This window comes from Neomonachus schauinslandi, chromosome 7 (assembly GCF_002201575.2).
Source record: "Neomonachus schauinslandi chromosome 7, ASM220157v2, whole genome shotgun sequence".
NCBI lineage: Eukaryota > Metazoa > Chordata > Mammalia > Carnivora > Phocidae > Neomonachus > Neomonachus schauinslandi.
The window spans coordinates 8,888,118-8,909,487 of record NC_058409.1 but is presented as its reverse complement, the minus strand read 5'-3'; the positions used below and the strand labels follow the sequence as shown (position 1 = coordinate 8,909,487).

Below are 21,370 nucleotides of genomic sequence, written 5' to 3'. Positions count from 1 at the left end.
AATATAATATTTAATTATATTAACCAAATTATAGTTTTTAAACATCAAGTTTTTAACAAAAAAATGAGACATGCAAAAAATGAGGGAAGTATGGTTCACACACAAGAGAATTTTTTTTTTAAGTGGTAAAAAGAAGCTATCTCAAAAGAAGACTAGATATTGGAAATAATAGACAAAAACTTTAAATAAGCTGTTTTAAATTCATTCAAAAAACTAAAGGAAACCATGGCTACAGAACTAAAAGCATGAGGATAGTTTCTCACCAAATTAAAAATACCTATAAGGAGATTTAAATTGTTTTAAAAAATCAAATAGAAATTCTGGAGTTAAAAAGTACAAGAACTCAAATGAAAAGTTCATTAGAGGGCCTCAGCATCTGATTTGAGCTTCAAGATTCAAGGAAACTTGAAGATAGGCCAATTCAGATTATCCACACTGAGGAACAGAAAGAAAAAAAGAAAAATGAACAGAGCCTCAGAGTCCTGTGAGACATCATGAAGGTCATACATACCGAGAGTCTCAGAAGGAGAGGAAAGAGAAATGGGGAGGGGCAGAATATTAGAAGAAATAATGGCTGAAAACATCCCTAATTTTTTTTTAAGTAGGCTCCACAGCCAGTGTGGAGCCCAAGGTGGGGCTTGAACTCACAACGACCCTGAGATCAAGACCTGAGCTGAGATTCAGAGTCAGAGGCTTAACCGAGTGAGCGACCCAGGTGCCCTGAAAACTTCCCAAATTTGATGAAAAATATTAATCTACATATTGTTAGAGCTTGATGAACTCCAAGTAGAGTAAACTCAAGAGATCATACCTGGACACTTCATAATCAAACTGTTGGAAGACAAAAACAACAAAAAACTTGAAAGCACCAAAAGAGAAGCAATTCGGCACATACAAGGAGTCTTCAATAAGATTAACAGCAGACTTTCTCATCAGAAACCTTGGATTCCAGGGGCGCCTGGGTGGCTCAGTCGTTAAGCGTCTGCCTTCGGCTCAGGTCATGATCCCAGGGTCCTGGGATCGAGCCCTACATTGGGCTCCAGCCCTACATTGGGCTCCCTGCTTGGCGGGAAGCCTGCTTCTCCCTCTCCGACTCCCCCTGCTTGTGTTCCCTCTCTCGCTGTGTCTCTCTCCGTCAAATAAATAAATAAAATCTTTAAAAGAAAAAAAACAAAAAACAGAAACCTTGGATTCCAGAAGGCAGTGGGATGACATAGTCAAAGTGCTGAAAGAAGAGGACTGTCAACCAAGAATTCTATGCCCACCAAAATTATTCTTTAAAAATGGAAAAATTAAGACATTTCCAGACAAACACTAACATATGCCAGCATATATGCCTTACAGGAAGTATTAAAGGAAGTCCTTTAAACTGAAATAAAAAGACTACATAAAAATTCAAATCCACACGAAGAAGAGGATGAATAAAGAGTACTGGTAAGTAAACAGGGAGGTAAATATAGAAGTCAGTATAAATATATTTTTTTGTTTCCTAACAAACTTTTTTCAGAATATAAAGGAGGGAACATTTTTCAACTCATTATTTTTACCCTGATACCACAATCAGACAAAGAAAACACAAGAAAGAAAATAACAAACTAGTATTTCTTATGAATATAGATGCAAATTTCCCAACAAAATACTAGCAACCCAAATCTAACAACATATGAAAAGGATTACATACCATGATCAGTTGGGATTTGTTCCAGACATGCAAGGTTAGTTCAGCACATGAAAATCAATCAGTGTAATACAACTTATTAATAGAATAAAGGACAAACTACATGATCATCTCAATAGATGTAGAAAGAGCAATTTACAAGATCCAACACCTTTGTGTGATTAAAACAAACATTCAACAAACTAGCAATATAAGGGAACTCCTCAATCTGATACAGGCATCTGTAAAATGCCCACAGCTGATTTAATGGCAAAGGATTAAAAGCTTTCCACAGGGGCACCTGGGTGGCTCAGTCAGTTAAGCATCTGCCTTTGGCTCAGGTCATGATCTCAGGATCCTGGGATTGAGCCCCACGTCGGGCTCCCAGCTCAGTGGAGGATCTGCTTCTCCCTCTCTCCCTGACCCTCCTCCCTGCTTGTGTGCTCTCTCACTCTCAAAATAAAAAAATAAATAATAAAAAATTTAAAAAAATTTTTTTAAAAGCTTCCCACATAAGATAAGGAACAAGACAAGAATGTCCATTCTCACCACTTATTCACTGGAGATTCTAGCAAAGGCAATTAGGCAAGAGAAACAAATTGGAAAAGAAGTAAAACTATCCTTATTTGCAAGTGGCATGATTTGTGTATAAAAAATTCAAAGGATCCATGTAGAAATTACTAGAGCAAATAAATTCAGCAAGATTGAAGGATAAAAAAGCAGTCAATAAAAATCAGTTTTAATTCTATATACTAGCAATGGACAATTCAAAAATGGAATTAAGAAAATAATTCTGTTTACAGTAGTATCACAAGAATAAAGTACATAGGAATGTAAATTCATTGTTAAATTACAAAAGAAGTACAAAGCTTATACTCTAAAAATTCCAAAACATCATTGAAAGAAAGGAAGGAAGACTTACATCATTGGATATTTGAGGTTTATGAATATGAAGAGTTAAGACAGCAATACTCCCCAGATTGATTTACAGGGTTAAAATCCCTGTGAAAATCTAAGTTGTCTTTTTGTGCATACATTGATAAACTGATCCTAAAATTCACATGGGAAATGCAAGGGTCCCAAAATAGCCAAAACAATCTTGAAGAACAAAGTTGGAGGACTCATACTTCCTAATTTCAAAGCTTACTACGAAGCTATAGTAATCAACTGTGTGGTACTGGCATAAGAATAGACATACAGATCAGTGAGAGTTAAGAGGTAAACCCTATGTTTAAGGGCAGTTGATTTTCAACAAGGGAGCCAAGATAATTCAATAAGGAAAGAAGATTCTTTTCAACAGGTGGCGTTGGAATAACTGGGTATGTACATACAAAACAGTGAAGTTGGACTCCTGCCACACACCACATATAAACATTAACCCTAAATGGATGGAGACCTAAATATAAGAGATAAAACTATAAAATTCTTAGAAGAAATGTAGATGTGAGTCTTCATGACCTTTGAATGTTTCTTCTGTAGGATATCTAATGCACAAGCAGCCCAAGATAAAATGGATAGATTGGGCTTTATCAAAATTGAAAATATTTGTGCTTTGAAGGATATTATCAAGAAAATGGAAAGACGGCTCAGGGAAATTGGGAAGGTATTTGCAGGTCTTTTATCTGATAAGGGAGTTATATCCCCAATATATAAAGAATGCTTCCAACTCGACAATAAAAAGACAACCCGATTTTTATTTTTTTATTTTTATTTTTTAAAGATTTTATTTACTTGAGAGAGAGTGTGCATGAGCTGGGAGAGTGCTGAGCAGGGAGCCTGACTTGGGGCTCGATCCCATGACCCTGGGATCATGACCTGAGCCAAAGGCAGATGCTTAACCAACTGAGCCACCCAGGCGCCCCAACAACCCAATATTTAAAATGAGAAAATAAAACATAGAGTTAACCTATGATCCAAAAATTCCACTGTGAATTGTATGCTCAAGAGAAAGTATATTCATACTAAAACTTGTACACAAATGTTCATAGTAGCATTATTCATATTGGCCAAATAGTGCAAATAACCCATTGTCCATCAACTGATGAATGGATAAACCAAATACAGTAGATCCATACAATAGAATATTATTCAGATATAAAAAGAAATGAAGTACAGATTTATGGTACAATGTAGATGAATATTGAAAACATTGTGCTAAGTGAAAGAAGCCAGACATAAAAGGTTACACATTGTGTGATCCCATTTATGTTAATTGTCCAGAACAGGCAAATCCATGGAGTCAAAAATAGATTAAATGATTGCCAGAGGCTTGTAGGGAAGAGGGGTGGAAGTATGATGGGTATGGGATTTCTTTTTGGTATGATGGAAATTTTCCAGAATTAGTAGTGATTTTGCACACATTTGTGAATATCTTAAAAACCATTGAATTGTACACTTTAGATGGATATACTATATGGTAATGTGAATTGTATCTCAGTGAAAAAAATATTTCCTGAATTTAATCATTACTTTTTTTTTTTTTTTAGCTTGCGCCTAGAAATGTAAAGCCTTGTTTCCTTTCTGTCTCATCTACATCAATCTGTCAGCGATTCCTCTTGGTTATAGATGCAAAATCTATTTAGTCTTACTTCTTTTTTTTTTCAAAGATTTTATTTATTTATTTGACAGAGAAAGACACAGCGAGAGAGGGAACACAAGCAGGGGGAGTGGGAGAGGGAGAAGCAGGCTTCCCGCGGAGCAGGGAGCCCGATGTGGGACTCGATCCCAGGACCCTGGGATCACGACCTGAGCCAAAGGCAGACGCTTAATGACTGAGCCACCCAGGTGCCCCTACTTCATTTTTTTTTTTAAAGATTTTATTTATTTGAGAGAGAGAGAGAACAGGGGGAGGAGCAGAAGGGGAGGGAGAGGGACAAGCAGATTCCGCCCTGAGCGTGGAGCCAGACGTGGGACTCAATCCTAGGACCCGGAGATCCTTCTTTTTCTATCCGCGCCACCCCAGTGGTCCTAGACACCATCATTCCTCATCTGTTCCAGCTACTTCCTTGATCCTTCTGCTTCCAGTCCTGCTTTACCTCCTCCCCCACCTCCCACCAATTTATTCTCCGAAAATGACCAGAAAGAATTTCTTCAAAAATTACGTGTGTCATGGTATTCTCCTGCTCAAAACTCTTGAGTAAAATCCAGACCCCCTAAGTGACTTAAAATGCCAGTGTGATAGGCCACGTACCTGCCTGTCTACCTTCATCTCCTACCAAGCTCCCCACCTTTACTAACATCATGTCACCTTAGCTCTTTCTCTGCTTAAACCAGCCAAGGTCTTTCCTGCCCTGCGACTTCTGCACACTCTGGGCCCTCTGCCTGGGACCCCTTCCCCTACTATTTTTGACATGGCTGGCTCCAGTCTTCCTTAAGCGTCATCCCCTCAATAGAACCTCTGTGGCCGTTCTTACTGAAAAAAACAGTCCTTTAACCCATTATCTCCATCTCAGTCCTGTTTATTTCTTAAGTAGCACTTATTGCAATTGGTGTTTTTTTAATTAATGTTTGTTTACCCTTTTCATGGTAAATCTGTTTCCCTCACCAGACTTTCAGCCTGGGGCCATATTGATGTGGGTCATCATTGTTTCTGTGGTGTCTAGTACACCACATGTCATAAGTGTTCGATACGTATTGCTAAATGACTGAAAGAATTAGATCTTTTTGTAAAAATCCCCAGAGACTTAATATTTCTTAATTTAGCATTTTAAGGTAGATATTCCTTCTTCCACAAATATATTTTTAAAAATTAAATAAGACAGGCCCCTAGATTGTCCCCCAAGAGACTTCATTATTATTACTGATGCTTTCTCTCTGAGAAAAATTCTGCCTTCATCTCTTGCCATTTTTATTATTGATGGTAAATTTGTTTTTGTTCTCTGTGTAGAATGATAGCTGTTTCGGTACTTCAGGTGGGATTCGTCCTTTTCACCTTCAAAACTGGAAGCAGAAAGTTAGTCGGACAAAGAAAGCAGAGTTCATACGCACAGCAGAAAAATTAAAAAATCAGTAAGTATAAGAACATTATCTTCAATTAACATTACTAGCCGTGTTTTTGTGGACAGTATGGAGTTAATTCTACTCTACCCTCTCCAGTCCACATTAAGTTACAAAATTCTAGTCACTGGCTTTCCCGAGATGAATGAGAAAGGCAGGGGTATGAAAAAGACAAATGATAACAGACTATTTAATATAAAGTTTTAAGTAGAGTTATTTTCACATATTATTTTGAATCTGTGTTTTAAGGGAAACAAAACAGTTATTTCTTTAGATCGCATACATCAGTACATTTTCACTGCCCAACGTAAGCACTTGGTAACTATTTTTGAGGGCGTCAGTAGTTTTAATGAAGAGTCTGTATCCTCAAGTTATTTTTCTTAAAATGGCGTTTTAATTGATCTCCCTCCCTTGGTCTCCCCTTTCAGATCTGTCTTGCACATCATGACTAGAGTAACTGAGAAGTTGCCATTTATTTTAACTTTTAGTGTATGTGTATTTTTTTCCTTTTAATAGCCAGTGATATCTGTTGAATGTTCAACATTGTCAGCAGCACCATGATATGATAAATATTGTGCAGGATGATCAAAAGCATTAGAACTCATACCACCCGACCCTACCCTGCAGCTGAGAGCTTTTTACAAACACTGCTTTGAATTTGTACAATATCAATTTGCTAAAGAAATCAGGAGAAATGGAGCCTGTTGTAAGGAATGGTCTCAGGCCCTGGATTAGTGGCAGTTCTGTTTAGAAATTCTGCCAACAAAAAAGTATACTGTTTAAATTGTGAAACGTTATACCATACTGTAGCTTTGGGAGATTGAATGCTCTCCGCATTGATATAATACTTATATTTTTAATACTCAGAATTTGGGAAAATACAATTTTATTTTATTTTTTATTTCAAAAATGCATGACTTTAGGTAGGACTGGACTGTAGGTTAGGGTTCTGGCTTATGTTTGTCCCTAGATAGGTAATCAGCCAAGTGGTTAATGGCCATGTCTATAGCAAACCAGTAGATTATGGTGGTGTAGAGACTTTCTTTACCAGTATATATTGGTTTTACAGCTCTGATTAGGCTTTCTTCATTTTGTTATAAAATTTTGGAAAAACTCATGGAAAGAGTATTAGAAAAACCCGTTAATAGAGTGTCTCTGGCCAACAATTTTCATTGAATACAAAAAATCACAGTTCAGAATATAATTCTGGGTTTTTTTCAGTATAGGTAATAATATGTTCACATGGTTCAAAAATCAACACACATTGAGGGGTACACAGTGGAAAGTCTCTGTTTCACCCCGGGCCCCCGCCACCCACTTCTCTTCCCTTCAGATAGCCGCTATTTTTAGTTTCTTTTGTATCCTTCCACAGGATTTTTATATGCTAGGAGGAAAGAAAAATACATATTCAGATTTTTCCTTTTTTATATAAATGGGAGCATACTGTACACACTACTCTGCATCTTGCTTTGTTTTGTTTTATTTTTAACTTAAGAGTATACCGAGGAATTGTTGATTTTGTCAGACAGGATCATGGCATTATCGTTAAGTATCCATAATCTCCAGAGATGCACACTCAGGTATGCTGGGGTGAAATTATATAATGTAGTGGATTTACTTTAGAATGCTTTAGTAAAAGGGAGAGAGAAAGAGAGATTAAAAAGGAGAAGAGCTAGGTGAACCGAGAGACGTCTAATTGTCAAGCAAGAGTGGTGTGAGGGTACATAAGGGGAGTCACTCGATCACTCTCTACTTTTGGTTGTGTGACTAACATCTTCATATAAAACCTTTGTTAGAAGAAGAGTGTATCTCGGGAGCTCTTTCCCTGTCAGCACCCAGAACCTGGTACTGCTTCACTGTATTCCAGGGCATGAATGCACCGTAATTTATGTAACCTGCCCCGTAGTGATGGACATTTAGGTTATAGTCAATCTTTGGCCATAATGAATCACAGTACCTACATAGGTCCACGTCATTTTGTGTATGTGGTGGTGCATCTTTAGGAAAAATTCCTAGAGGTAGAAATGCTCAGTCAAAGGCACATGGGTTTGCAGATGTAATAAATATTGCCAAACAGTGCTCCACAGGCAATTTGCAATTCCACGAATAATGTGTGAGAGGACCTATTTCCCCACAGTTTTGTCAACAGAATATGTATTTACACTTGTGATTTTTGCCAGTCTGATAGGTGTACGATGTTACTGTGGTCTAGTTTTACTTTGCATTTCTCCTATTATGAGTGAGGTTGAGCATCTTTTCCTGTGTTTAGCTATTTGTCTCCATTAGTACATTTTGAATGTCTTTACAGGTGAATATTTCTAATCCAGGAATCACAAAGCATAACTTACCGTCCTAGCATATCCCCTGTACATGTAGACATTTCTGTCTGACCCTATAATTTCCCTCACCTGCAACCAGAGCCTAGATGGGCTTCCCAGTCCTCAGCACAGGACTCCAGTAGCCATGCTCAGTCCTTAAGACTTGATATGTAGACTGAGATCTATTTGACAGCTCTGTCCTACCCTTTGCTTCCTCTCCCAAGCCCACATCCTATGGTATGATCTTCTTAGCCTTTGAGGCAGCCAGGTAGGGCCCAGGGCAGTCCCATCTGTTTACCCCACTGAACTTTATAAATACTGACTTTTTTTTATGGATGGCAAATTGGAAAATATTGGGAAACTCTCTCTTAGATAGTCACCCCTCAGGTTGTATGAAATTAAGTCAATGGCCCGAGACGTTCCACCATTCATTAAATACAGGATTCCTGGAGAAGAATTTGTGTTGATTTCTGGAAGAAGAAAATAAATTTCTTTGTCCAACCAGAAACTCTTCTTGCTAGTATCTGTTTTGTCTTAACCCAGGGTTCAAGCTAACATTAGAACTCCTTACTGGTAGATGGACTAGATCCAAGGAGCAAAAATGACACAGAAGAAGCTTTGAAGTCCTTGTAGATGATATCCCTAATTATACCAAAATTCCTGTCTATGTAGATCGTTTGCTTCTTGAAATTTTAGTTTTATTAATTACGTTAATACACATTTCTGTAGTACATAGTTACTACGTGGAGGTGTGCCCTCATATAATTTAATCACAGCCCTGCTTAGGTAGTAGAGAGCTGCCATTACTCACATTTTAGTGAGGAGGAGGTTCACCCCAGGAGAGGGGAAAGGTCTTGGCTCCGTTTACAGACTAACTGTATCTCCTATGGAAGGCAGCCGTCAGCAATGGTGGCCACTTTGAGGCTACAATGAGACTGAGTTGGAATCAAGGGCCAAATTGCTATTGTATTTTCAAAGCCAGTGCATGACTGCCTTTTCTGAAACTCACATTTTGTAATTTAAACAGCAATTCAAATTACTCATGATTATAGTTGAACTTGACTCTTTTCTAACTACTACTTTGACTCCTTAGCCTTATTAATTCTCGTAATTATATTTGGGCTCTTTAGATGAATTAATCCATCCATAAATACTGATTATAATGAGTGTCTTCATATTTTAAACAATTAAAAATATATTTAAATCACATTGATGCCATTTGTTTCTTTTCCTAAAGAGTTATTAACATAGAAAAAGATAAACACAGTCATTTCTGCAACCAAAAAAGTGACTTCAGAAGTGAGCATAGTATGCTGGAAGAATTGGAAAATAAATTGATTAACAGCAGGAAAACAGAAAGTAAGTTGAGTTCATGATGAGCTACAAACTGTTGAGTGACATCAAGTTGTAGTTGTTTTGCTTTGTCTTTGTGCTTTGACTGTGTTATATTCTCCATCAAAATACTTTCTAGTTGGTAATAAGTCTGTCTTTTAGGGATTTGTATCTCTTTTTTCAGGTCACTATTTGATCATTCGAACTGGATTGTTTTCTATGTACATTTCTTTGTCTTTAAGAGGAAAAAGAGGGTTTTGTTTTTTGGTTGCCAAACCAATTAATGCTATTAAAATTTCTTAAAATGAAGGGAAATCGGTTCCTGGGCTTTCTAGTCTTAGCTCAACACCCTGGTATTGTTGACTGAATAGGTCAACATCAGTGGATGCAGAAGCTAGATTTCGTAGTGGTATGAAGTGGGGAAGGCACACAGCTGCTCAAACCTGAGTTCACTTGTCTGTGATAGAAAACCTACCATTTCCGCCTCAGGGGAGCGGTCTGTGCATCCAGTGAGGTAATATATGTGAAAGTACCCTATAAAGTGCACAATGAATATGTTCTGTTGTTGGTTACAGATATTCATCATTGTTAACAGTGTACTAAATGTTGCCCTTAAGAAAAGGATTCTGTAAAAATATATTGTTTTGTTGTAGATTTTATATGTTGCAAAATTTTTATGTTAGAATGAAAAAAAACTGCTTAGCATTACATAAAGGAAAAATAATGGTTATCAGCTAAGCCTTATGAACTGTTAAGACTTATATAAAAATTACACTGCCTCTACTCCTTTATAGTCAGTTAAAAGAAATTCTTAATAAATGCCTTCTTTCAGAATATACGACTGTAGTATTGTAAAAAGTCATCTTCTGTCAGGTAGTGGCAAGAATCATTCTTCCTCTTCTGTTGGGATGACAGCAGGACCTAATATAATTACCAAATGTCCAGTTCTCCTCTTTGCTTTATGGAGACATCTAAAGATCCCTAGTTTAATATTTTTTACTTTCTCTCAGTTCTTTAATAGATGACTAAGAAACTGATCTCTTTTTTTTAAAAGATTTTATTTATTTGTTTATTTATTTATTTTAGAGAGAGAGCAAGAGTGTGAGCAGGGGGAGGGGAGGAGGGAGAGAAAGAATCTCAAGCAGACTCTCCGCTGAGCCAGAATCAAGAGTCAGACCCTTAACTGACTGAGCCACCCAGGCGCCCCGAGACTGATCTTTCTATCTCTTGATCATGCCGTTGTCGGGGTGTCTCCCTTCTGTGCATTCCCTTTTGTAAGGCAACTTTATTTCTGTCTTTTCATTTCCCATTATTGTACAGTTTCGCCTCTCTTTATTCACACTTGGTGTTCATCTTATCTAGGAGAGGAAGGAATGCGCTGTCCCAGTATAAGTTTTTAGACGTTTCTTCTTGCCATATTACAACTTAGAAGTAGTAAATACCTTTTCCTTGCCTCAAATATCATACCACAATTTTGGCCTGTGTTTATGTAATACTGTACTTAAAGGTTGGCCCATACATACTGTCAGTTCCAAATGAATAATTAAGGGATCATTTGCCCTATCGCAGTATCACTGCAGTTGATCAAACTGTGACAAAAACAAAATAACAGAACTGTTTCCTACTTACTACACTTCGCTAGAGAAGTTGCCCAACCTACATTTCCAACAGTGAATGAATGAAATCCTATAAAATACATTGGACATGTTTCTGCTTTTATGGAACTCTTGAATTTTAATAGAAAGCAGAACAAATCCTGGGGCATCTGGCTGGCTCATTCGGAAGAGCATGCAACTCTTGATCTCAGGGCTGTGAGTTCAAGTCCCACATTGGGTGTAGAGATTGCTTAAATAAATAAATAAATTACTTTTAAGAAAAAATAGAACAAACCAAAGTCACATATACATGTGTGAGGTTTGTTTTGGATATTAGCACTGGCTCTGGGCCTATAGGTAAACTTAAAAAAAAAATAACTGGTTTTAAGGGGCGCCTGGGTGGCTTAGTCGGTTAAGCATCTACCTTTGGCTCAGGCAGTGATCTCAGGGTCCTGGGATCGAGTCCTACATCGGGCTCCTTGCTCAGCGGGGAGCCTGCTTCTCCCTCTCCCACTGCCTGCCACTCCCCCTGCTTGTGCTCTCGCGCTCTCTCTCTTTCTCTCTGATAGATAAATAAATAAATCTTTTAAAAAATTAATTGGTTTTAAGGACTTTGGGACAGCTGTTTGGTACTTCATGCTTATTTGTGGAAAACTTGCAATAAAGGAAGAGGGGGCACATAAAGTACCCAACAATGATAAAATAATATTATCATATGAATATATATATGAATATATGATACTAGCTTAATAATTTAAATAAACATTAAAGTAAGGTTATTACTTCAGAAAGAAAATACAAGAAAAGAATCCAGACTTTCTGCTGCTGATACAGAACGTCTGAAAATGTCTTTGAGACCTTCATCTGGCTTTTACTGTGGGCCTAGCGTGTTACTTCAGACTAGCCCATTGGTTGAGCTTGGCAACCTGTAGCATATAGGTACCACTACATGGCAGCTGGGCACCTCCACAAGGCCATGACCGTGACACCAGTGGGTCTCACTGACCCCTGTCATGGAGGATGTGTTTAGATGACATTAATTCTCATCAGGAGGTTGTCGGTATGCATAGAATTAATATTGGGTAGACAGTTTTAATATTCCGACGGTAGAGATCAAATTCTGTTTCCATAAATTATAACAAAAAGAAAAAAAACCTTTTTTTAAGATTTTATTTATTTGCGAGAGAGAGAATGAGAGATAGAGAGCATGAGAGGGAGGAGGGTCAGAGGGAGAAGCAGACTCCCTGCTGAGCAGGGAGCCCAATGTGGGACTCGATCCCGGGACTCCAGGATCATGACCTGAGCCGAAGGCAGTCGCTTAACCAACTGAGCCACCGAGGCGCCCGAAAAAAAAAAAAAACTTTTTAAGAATAAAACATGACTGGGGCGCTTGGGTGGCTCAGTCGTTAAGTGTCTACCTTTGGCTCAGGTCATGATTCCAGGTCCTGGGATCGAGCCCCACATCGGGCTCCGTGCTCGGCAGGAGGCCTGTTTCTCCCTCTCCCACTCCCACTGCTTGTGTTCCCTCTCTCGCTGTGTCTCTCTCTGGCAAATAAATAAATAAAATCTTTAAAAAAAAAAAAAAAAGAAGAATAAAACATGACTACATCTGAGCTCCTGTTCCATGTATTTAGAACATTGTCCAATCATTCAAACTCCAAAGAGTTAAAAAACGGATAGAGAGAGAGAAAGAATGAACATTTCCTTTTATAGTAAGACTTAACCCATTGTGCTTTTAAATATTGGAGGAAACTGGGAGATGCTTTAGTTAAGCAAGGTTACTTAAAATGTTCAGGCTGTTTTGACACAAATATCTTTTGTGATATTTTTTTGACCATCTTTTGTCCTTTAATTGCTCTTGGCTATCTTTTACTAAGTGATAGTGATCAGTCTTACGTGTAGAACCCTGAGCTGTAACCACCTTTGTCATAGAGTTATTTAAAAGTACATACTTCTTCCTTGTAGGAGCAAAAATCCAGCAACAATTGGCCAAAATACATAACAATGTAAAGAAACTTCAGCACCAGTTAAAAGATGTGAAGCCTACACCTGATTGTGAGTGAATTTAGATTTGTCTTCTGTCTTATGTATTAGTATTTGCTATTGCTCATTAGAAATATTTATATACTCTCCTAATAAGTGCTTTTTTTTCCCTTTGGCCTTAATGGAGCCAGGCCATAATGTATTGGTTAGGGATCAGGAAAGATACATTAATAATTAACTGTGACAGGTGGTATTTATGTAGTTGCTTTACCTTTAAAATGATATCACATCCTCACAAATTATGAAGTTGATTGAACAGAAAATAGTGTCATGTACAGGATGGAACCTCAGGTATGGAGGAGTTCAGATTCAGCTAACGAAGAAGAAAAGAGGGAATTTCCTGATTCCTAGCCTTGTGCTTTTCCTACCATTTGCTTTTTGAAATAATTGCCTTTCAAATAATTGCATTTCGAATACATAAGGAAAAGGTTAATAGTATTGGGACAAATGCTAGCCATTTGGAAAAAAAGGAAATGGCGTCCTTACCTCCCTGCGCACACCAACATTCATTCCTGAAGGATCAAATCACTTATTAGTTATGTGATTTTAGGCAAATTACTTGGTCTCTCTGAGCTTTTATTTCCTTGACTGTAAAATGGAGATAATCATAGGACCTCCCTCAGGATTCTTGGGGAGATGAAGTGAGACAATGCATATAAAGCACCTGTCTAATGTTTATAACTTAGGAAGCACTAAAAAATGGTAACTATGACTATCCTAATTATTATTTATTAAATTAATACATGAAGCCATAAAAATCCTAGAAAAGAACATGAGTTCATATTTTTATAATTGTATTCTAGTTTACAAGAATGACAATCAGAAGCCATAAAGCCAAAAATAGACATAATTGACTACTTCACACACACACACAAAAACCCAAAAACATAAAGTTGACAAACAAATTAGGAAAATATCAGCAATACATATGTAACTTAAAAAACTAATGACCATAACATATAAAGAGTACCGACAAATTGGAGCAACAAAGGTAAGTAACCTAATTGAAAGATGGGTAAAGATTATCAGGGGCTCGTTGATAGCAAAAGAAATACAAAACACATATGAAAAAAATGCTCAGGCTCATTAATGATCACAAAAATGTCAGTGAAATCAGTCATGATCCATTTTGCCTCTCATTTTGGAAATGGTTCAAGGTGCACGGGAAGGGGACGCTCAGGCACCGTAAGTGAGTAGAGCCTCCAAGCACCAGCAGGACAGTGCACCATTGTTGACCATACTGTAAAGCACATACACTTTTTGATTTGGCATTCAAATTTTTCAATTATTGTCTGAAAACACTTGAGCATGCAAAATCACTACACAAAAGTATTTACCACAGCATTGTATCTACTGAAAGGTTCATCACTTGGAGAATTAATGAAATGACTTAGGGTAAATGTAGACAATGAAATATCATGAAGCCATGGGGTGCCTGGGTGGCTCAGTCATTAAGCGTCTGCCTTTGGCTCAGGTCATGATCCCTGGGTCCTGGGATTGAGCCCCGCATCGGGCCCCCTGCTCAGCGGGAAGCCTGCTTCTCCCTCTCCCACTCCCCCTGCTTGTGTTCCCTCTCTCGCTGTGTCTCTCTCTGTCAAATAAATAAACAAAATCTTAAAAAAAAAAAAAAAAAAAAAAGAAATACCATGAAGCCATGAAAAAAATGAGGGGGGACATATATATATTGACATGGAAACTTAACCACATGTATTTAACCACATTTTGTTAAATGAAAACTGCTTCTCACAAGGCAGTATGTATAGTATAAAACATTTCTGTGGGAAAAATAACGCTAGTATGGTTTAATACGTGTGCACAGGAATAAATCTATAATCAGAAAAAAACTGCAGTCATAAACATTAACTTTATAAAAGCACAACTGTCTTATCCTTTAGGTTAAGAAATGTTGATAAATTAAGGCAACATTCCGTTTTCTCCTATCATTTTATTCTTGGTCCTACTAAAATACGACATAACCGTCTTTCCATGTTATTTTTTTTTACAGTTGTTGAAAAGCTCAGAGAAATGATGGAAGAAATTGAAAATGCGATTAACACTTTTAAGGAAGAGCAGAGGTTGATGTATGTTTTAAGTTCATTTTGATATAAAATTATTGACCTTTATTTTTCATTACCTCTCCACTAGGTTGTTGTACACAAGCCATTTTATTGTTCTGTATTTAATATTAGTCTTACACAAGAGCAATATAGCACCTCTCCTTTTATTTTAGGTTCCAGATTGCTTTTCACGTTTCAAGTGAATTTTCACTTATATTTGGACAAGATAGAAAACCCAAATAAGAATTTGAAAGATGTTTTTTTTTCCCCTCTTTATAATGTTAATAATTGTTAAGTCGAGAAGATGACACGTAAAGAGTCAGGAATAATGAAATTTGAGGGAAAAAAAGGCAAGGTTGATATGGATTGGTTTGTATCTTATTTTTCAAAGTTTACCTTTAAAATTTCAGTTATGAAGAGCTTCTTAAAGAAGAGAAAACCACCAATAATGAGTTGAGTGCCATATCAAGAAAAATCGACACGTGGGCTTTGGGTAACTCAGGAGCAGAGGCGGCTTTCAGAGCCATGTCAGGCAAGCTTCCTGTAGACAAAGAAGTGCTGAGCACTCTTCCAGAAGAAGTGGTAGATTTCGAAAAATTCCTTCAGCAAACAGGAGGGCGACAAGGGGGCTGGGATGACTATGACCACCAGAACTTTGTGAAGGTGAGAAACAAACATAAAGGGAAGCCAACGTTCATGGGAGAAGTTCTAGAAAACCTTCCTGGAAGAACACAGGAGGAAGTTCAGCAGCATGAGAAATGGTATCAAAAATTTCTGGCCCTGGAAGAAAGAAAAAAAGAGGTAATAATCACAACAATAGCTATTACTTGTTGTATGTTTCTGTCTTCCAGGCACAGTGCTAGACTCTTTAACATGGATCATTAACTTTACAACCACTCGTGAAGTGTGTTTATAATCCCCCACCCCACTGTCCTATAAAAGAGAAACTGAAGCAGTGAGAAGTTAAGTAATCTTACCCAACTAAGGGAGCACCAGTTGAACTTCCTCAAGGCCAAACATTTCTACCCTAAGAAATACAACGGGCCAGAAAACTTCTCATGGTGGGCAAAACCCCCCTGTGTCCGCCTGAAGTGTGGGAAATCCAGAGCTACTTAGGCTTTTGGTAAAAGTCATCTTACCACCAAGGCCTGATTGTTTTCAAGAGAAAATAAAAAGGCGGTAGGGAAAGACTCTTTGATTCTTAAATGTTTCTTGGAGTTTTGGAGCTTAAGCCTCATTGTTTATTTTAAAAGACTCAAGGTGTTGGCTACCCCAGAGGAAAGACTAACTCTTACTGGTAGCAAATACCTAACAGGTTCCATTTTCACAATAATATTACTCTGGCTTTGGTTTAAATCAGGACTTCTCAACCTTGGCACCGTGAACTGTTTGGGCTGGAGACTTCTTTGCTGTCCTGTGCACTGTAGATGGTTAGCAGCATCCCTAACCTCAACCCTCTAAATGCCAGTAACACCCCCTTAGTTGTGATCATCAACGATGTCTCCATGCATTACCCAGTGCCCCCTGGATGGCAAGAATTGCCCCTGGTTGAGTACCATGGGTTTAGATAGTCTGAGTCTGAGTCCCCCCCTTTTTTTTTTTTTTTAAGATTTTATTTATTTGACAGAGAGAGAGAGAGACAGTTAGAGAGGGAACACAAGCAGGGGGAGTGGGAGAGGGAGAAGCAGGCTTTCCGCCGAGCAGGGAGCCCGATGTGGGGCTGAATCCCTTTTTTGTAGACTTTCACTATAATAAACATCAGCTAGCTTGGTTTGACAGCAGAAGTATGATTGTTCAACAGATGACGTACCTAAGGAGCATTAAAGAAATGTCGATTCCACATTTAATTTAAAATTTTAGAGAAAATAACTAGGGTTCATTTGTTGTTTTTTCTTCCCTTCAAAATAAGTTGAATGTAGGAAAATTGACATTTGGGACTTTAAGAAAATTTTTTTAAATAAGTCTTTTTTTGTTGTTTTTTAGAGAGAGAGAGTGTGCAAATGTGCACTCATGGAGGGGGTGGGGAGGGCAGGAGGAGCAGAGGGAAAGGGAGGATCTTAAGCAGGCTCCACATCCAGCACGAAGCCCATCATGGGGCTCAATCTCATGACCCTGAGACCGTGACCTGAGCCAAAATCAAGAATCAGACGCTTAACCGACTGAGCCACCCAAGCACCTCGAAACAAGTCATTTTTAAAAATTCAAAATAATGAGCTGTTAAGAATTATTTGGGCTTTTTTTCCCAGGATACTGAAAACATGGAGTCCCTGGACCAGCAAAGTCAGCATCACCTAGGACTTGTTAAAACTTTCTGGGCCCTAACCCCAGACCTAATCTGAACTCTGGGTGTGGGGAGAAATCTATGTTTTCACAAGGCCACTGGGTTATTCTGTTACGAGCTCAAGTTTGAGAGCCACCTCTCTAGGGAAAAGGAGCAGGCACAGTGCTTCTTGTAATAAAGGTGAACCACCTAGATTCTAGCTCACTCTTCTTCTCAGTCTATTTCCTGTTGTTTGACACATGATTGAATGTAGGAGTAAGGTAGGTGGGGTGTGAGGTTGTGGGGCTGTTTACTGAAGTAGGACATGTTGGAGAAGAGGGAATTTTGGGGGAGAGCCTCAGGAACATAGTTTTAACTCTACTGAGTTTAAGATGATGAGTAGGAAGGTGCCTGGCTGGCTAGTGAGTGGAATGTGCGACTCCTCATCTCAGGGTTGGGAGTTTGAACCTCACGTTGGGTCTAGAGATTACCTAAAAATAAAATCTTTAAAAAAAAAAAAGATGATGAGTAGGTGATTTTCCATTTTTATCTCCCACTCCCCTTAACATGTCCTGTGTTTTGCCCAACTGAAGATGATGATTTTCAGACGTGCTCTGAACTTTCTGGCCCGAGCACCCTTGCTTGTCTTGTTCCGTCTTTCTGGAGCCTCCATTCTTTCTTCCCCGCCTTCAGTGCCAGCCCATCAAAATCTGCCCAGATCAGATGCTACTTCCTGCTTGCCCACTGAGACACAGGAAGTCCCCTCAGAATTCACAGACACCTCGTGTATACCTCTTTTTTTTTTTTTTTTGAGATAGAGTGTGAGCAGGGGGCAGAGGGAGGGCAGAGGGAGAGGGAGAGAGAGAATCTCAAGCAGTCTCCATACCCAGCACTGAGCCCGCCCCAGGCTCAATCCCACTACCCGGAGATCATGACCGGAGCCAAAATCAAGAATTGGACACTTAAGCAACTGAGCCACCCAAGTGCCCCTTGTTTATATGTCTTCTTTGACATGCTGGGGCACATATATGTGCTAGTGTTTATGTATGTATCTTATCTCACCTGGAGCTGTGCTACTCAAACTTGGTCCATGGACTAGATGTTAGTTTGTAAGCTGTTGCTGGTTTCCAGTAGGATAAATCGACTGCACCAGAATCAGCTACTCAGCACACTGTTTAGTTAAGTTCACTTTTTTTTTTTTTTTCCTGTAGAAAACTTTCTCATTGAAGGAAGCAGTACACTGATTTACATTCTGGTGTAAACTGCTGATATTTTTGTGGACCTGCACTTTGAGAGACTCTGTTCTAGATGGCACTTGGTACTGTTTTAATTATCTGTGGCTCCTATCACACCACCTTGCGTATAGTATACGTACCACAGGGATTTGTCTCATGAATGTATGATACACCATGAGAAAAGATGAAGAAACAGTGTCCTGACTGGAGGGGAAAGTCATTCAATAGATGTATCCTTTATGGCTGCTAGCAGGCTGCTAGAATTTTAAATAATATTTATATACCCGTAAATGCAATATAGCAATTTTACTTTTTTTTTCACACTTGTGAATCAGTATGTGCCAGGCACTGACTCACTGCATCTTCACAACAACCCTGTTTGAGAGGTACTACCCACTGCCTTTACAGATGAGCAAAATGAGGTCAGAGAAGCTTCGTGACTCATCCAAGAGCACACCTACTAAATGGCAGAGCCAGGATTTGGTCCCAGACGGCTGGCTTCAGACCCATGCTCTCAAGCAGCCCACTTGTAATTCCTCTTCTGATATTTGACAGAGAAAAAGTCACTCAAAGTATTCTAAGCCTAGACAGAGGGTTTGGAAGCAGAGTGAGTTGATCAGAAGAAAGAGATGTTCCCTATGAACACAAACGAAGCGGGTAAAGGAGAGGAGGCCACTTGATGAGGTGCAGTCTTTGTGAACCTGGGGATTAAGAGAGGAAGAAGGCCAAAAGGATAAACCAATACTCAGTGTTTAAAAGGTACATTATTGGGGCACCTGGGTGGCTCAGTCGTTAAGCGTCTGCCTTCGGCTCAGGTCATGATCCCAGGGTCCTGGTATCAAGCCCCACATCGGGCTCCCTGCTCAGCGGGAAGCCTGCTTCTCCCTCTCCCACTCCCCCTGCTTGTGTTCCCTCTCTCGCTGTGTCTCTCTCTGTCAAATAAATAAATAAAATCTTTAAAAAAATAAAAGGTCCATTATTTTAAAAAAAAATGAAGTAGGAAAAAAATTGCATTGGTTTAGGGAAAAAAAATGCTTTAAAACCTAAGCAACCAGCATCCTGCAAACAATATTCTTTCTAGAAAGATGGATTTGAGGTTGCCTTTTTGAGCGCTTTTGGTTATTAAAAATGTTTTTCTCTTGCTGTCCTTTTTTTTTTTTTTTTATCAGTCTATTCAGAACTGGAAAACCAAAAAGCTGCAAAAGAAGGAGGAAATTTTCAAGTTGAAGGAAAAGGCAGAGAACATCTCTCTGCTCCTGCACAATAAAAAAGAAGATAACCAGAAGCGAGAAGAGGAGCAAAGAAAGAAGCAGAAACTGGCCGTGGAAGCGTGGAAGAAGCAGAAGAGTCTCGAAAGGTCAATGAGGCGTGCCTCCCAGGTGAAAGAAGAAGCAGAGAAAGAGAAGCATCAGCAGAAAGAGCGCTGTCGCCAGTTTAAACTAAAAGTGCTCCTGGAGAGTTATGCCCAGCAGAAGAAGGAGCAGGAAGCATTTCTGAGGCATGAAAAGGAGATGAGGGAAAAGGCGGAAAAGGCCGAAAAGAGGAAAACCGCTGCCGAGGAGATCTCCAGGTTTCAGGAACGAGTGAGTCAATAACAGTTCCTGGGTAGTCTTCAGGGCCCCCCGTAGGGGTGTTGCCTCCAGACTGAGGTCAGCGAAAACGGGAGACCGCGCAGAAGTGGGGTGATGGAGGTGGTGGGCTGGGGTCTTCAGGAGGCGGGCAGGCAGTGAGGGAAGCCTTCCAGAGCTGCGGGTGGCAAACCGAAGGGGATGCTGGGGTGGAGGCTTGAAGAAGAGGGGTGGGGGGGGTGGATCCTTCCTGGCAGAGGGAACAGCATGAAGGGCAGCTCGCAGGAAGGTGATGGTGTGGTTTGGGGGGAAACCTGTAAGAACTGCAGAAATGTTAGGGCACCACCCAGGAGCTGGGAAGCAGCAGGGGACGAGGCCGGAAAGGTGGCCATGGACTGGGCCACACATGTCCTGTCTTCTCTGCCAGACCACCGGTCTCTACCCCACAGGTGATTTGCTTACTTGTTCACTGTCCATCTCCCCACCATCGTGAAAGCTCCATGAGAGCAGAGGGTTTGTCCTTTTTGTTCATCCTTGTACCCTAGGGTCTGGTACAGTATAGAAACTCAGTATGGACTTAAGGGAATCAAGGTTACTGCAGAGAGGTAGGGGATAATAGGGGAGTTTAAAAAAACATATACAAGAAAAATGCTAATAGAAGAAAGAGTTTACAGTTTTACTATTAAAGTGGAATTCAGTCCAAAAAGTATTTAAAAAGATAAGGAAGACTTTTTTCTTTTTTTTTTTTATTCTTATGTTAATACCCATACATTACATCATTAGTTTTAGATGTAGTGTTCCATGATTCATTGTTTGTGCATAACACCCAATGCTCCATGCAGAACGTGCCCTCCTCAATACCCATCACCAGGCTAGCCCATCCTCCCACCCCCTCCCCTCTAGAACCCTCAGTTTGTTTTTCAGAGTCCATCGTCTCTCATGGTTCGTCTACCCCTCCGATTTCCCCCCCTTCAGTCTTCCCCTCCTGCTATCTTCTTCTTTGTTTTTTTTTCCTTAACATATATTGCATTATTTGTTTCGGAGGTACAGATCTGAGATTCAACAGTCTTGCACAATTCACAGCGAGGAAGACTGTTTTTTCAAGATTTATTTATTAGAGAGAGAGGGTTGAGGGCGTGTGCATGTGCGCATGGGGGGGGGCAGGCAGAGAGAATTTCCAGCAGACTCCGTGCTGAGCGTGGAGCCCAGTGCAGGGCTCAGTCTCACGGCCCTGAGATCATGACCTGAAACCAGGAGTCGGGCACTTAACCAGCTCTACCACCCAGGCACCCCAGGAAGGATACTTTAA

The 21,370-nt window shown here is 39.4% G+C and overlaps 1 protein-coding gene across 2 annotated transcripts in view; it reads left to right on the top strand.

The window, feature by feature from the left end:
* CCDC112 (coiled-coil domain containing 112) overlaps positions 1–21,370 on the top strand; it is a 29,241-nt gene that overhangs the window by 4,995 nt on the left and 2,876 nt on the right. For both annotated transcript variants that reach the window (XM_021701850.1, XM_021701851.1), the window contains exons 2-7: positions 5,544–5,665; positions 9,209–9,330; positions 12,864–12,953; positions 14,947–15,022; positions 15,409–15,799; positions 19,663–20,076. In XM_021701850.1, coding sequence (XP_021557525.1) covers positions 5,544–5,665; positions 9,209–9,330; positions 12,864–12,953; positions 14,947–15,022; positions 15,409–15,799; positions 19,663–20,076 — 1,215 coding nt within the window. The remainder of the gene's footprint in view (positions 1–5,543; positions 5,666–9,208; positions 9,331–12,863; positions 12,954–14,946; positions 15,023–15,408; positions 15,800–19,662; positions 20,077–21,370) is intronic.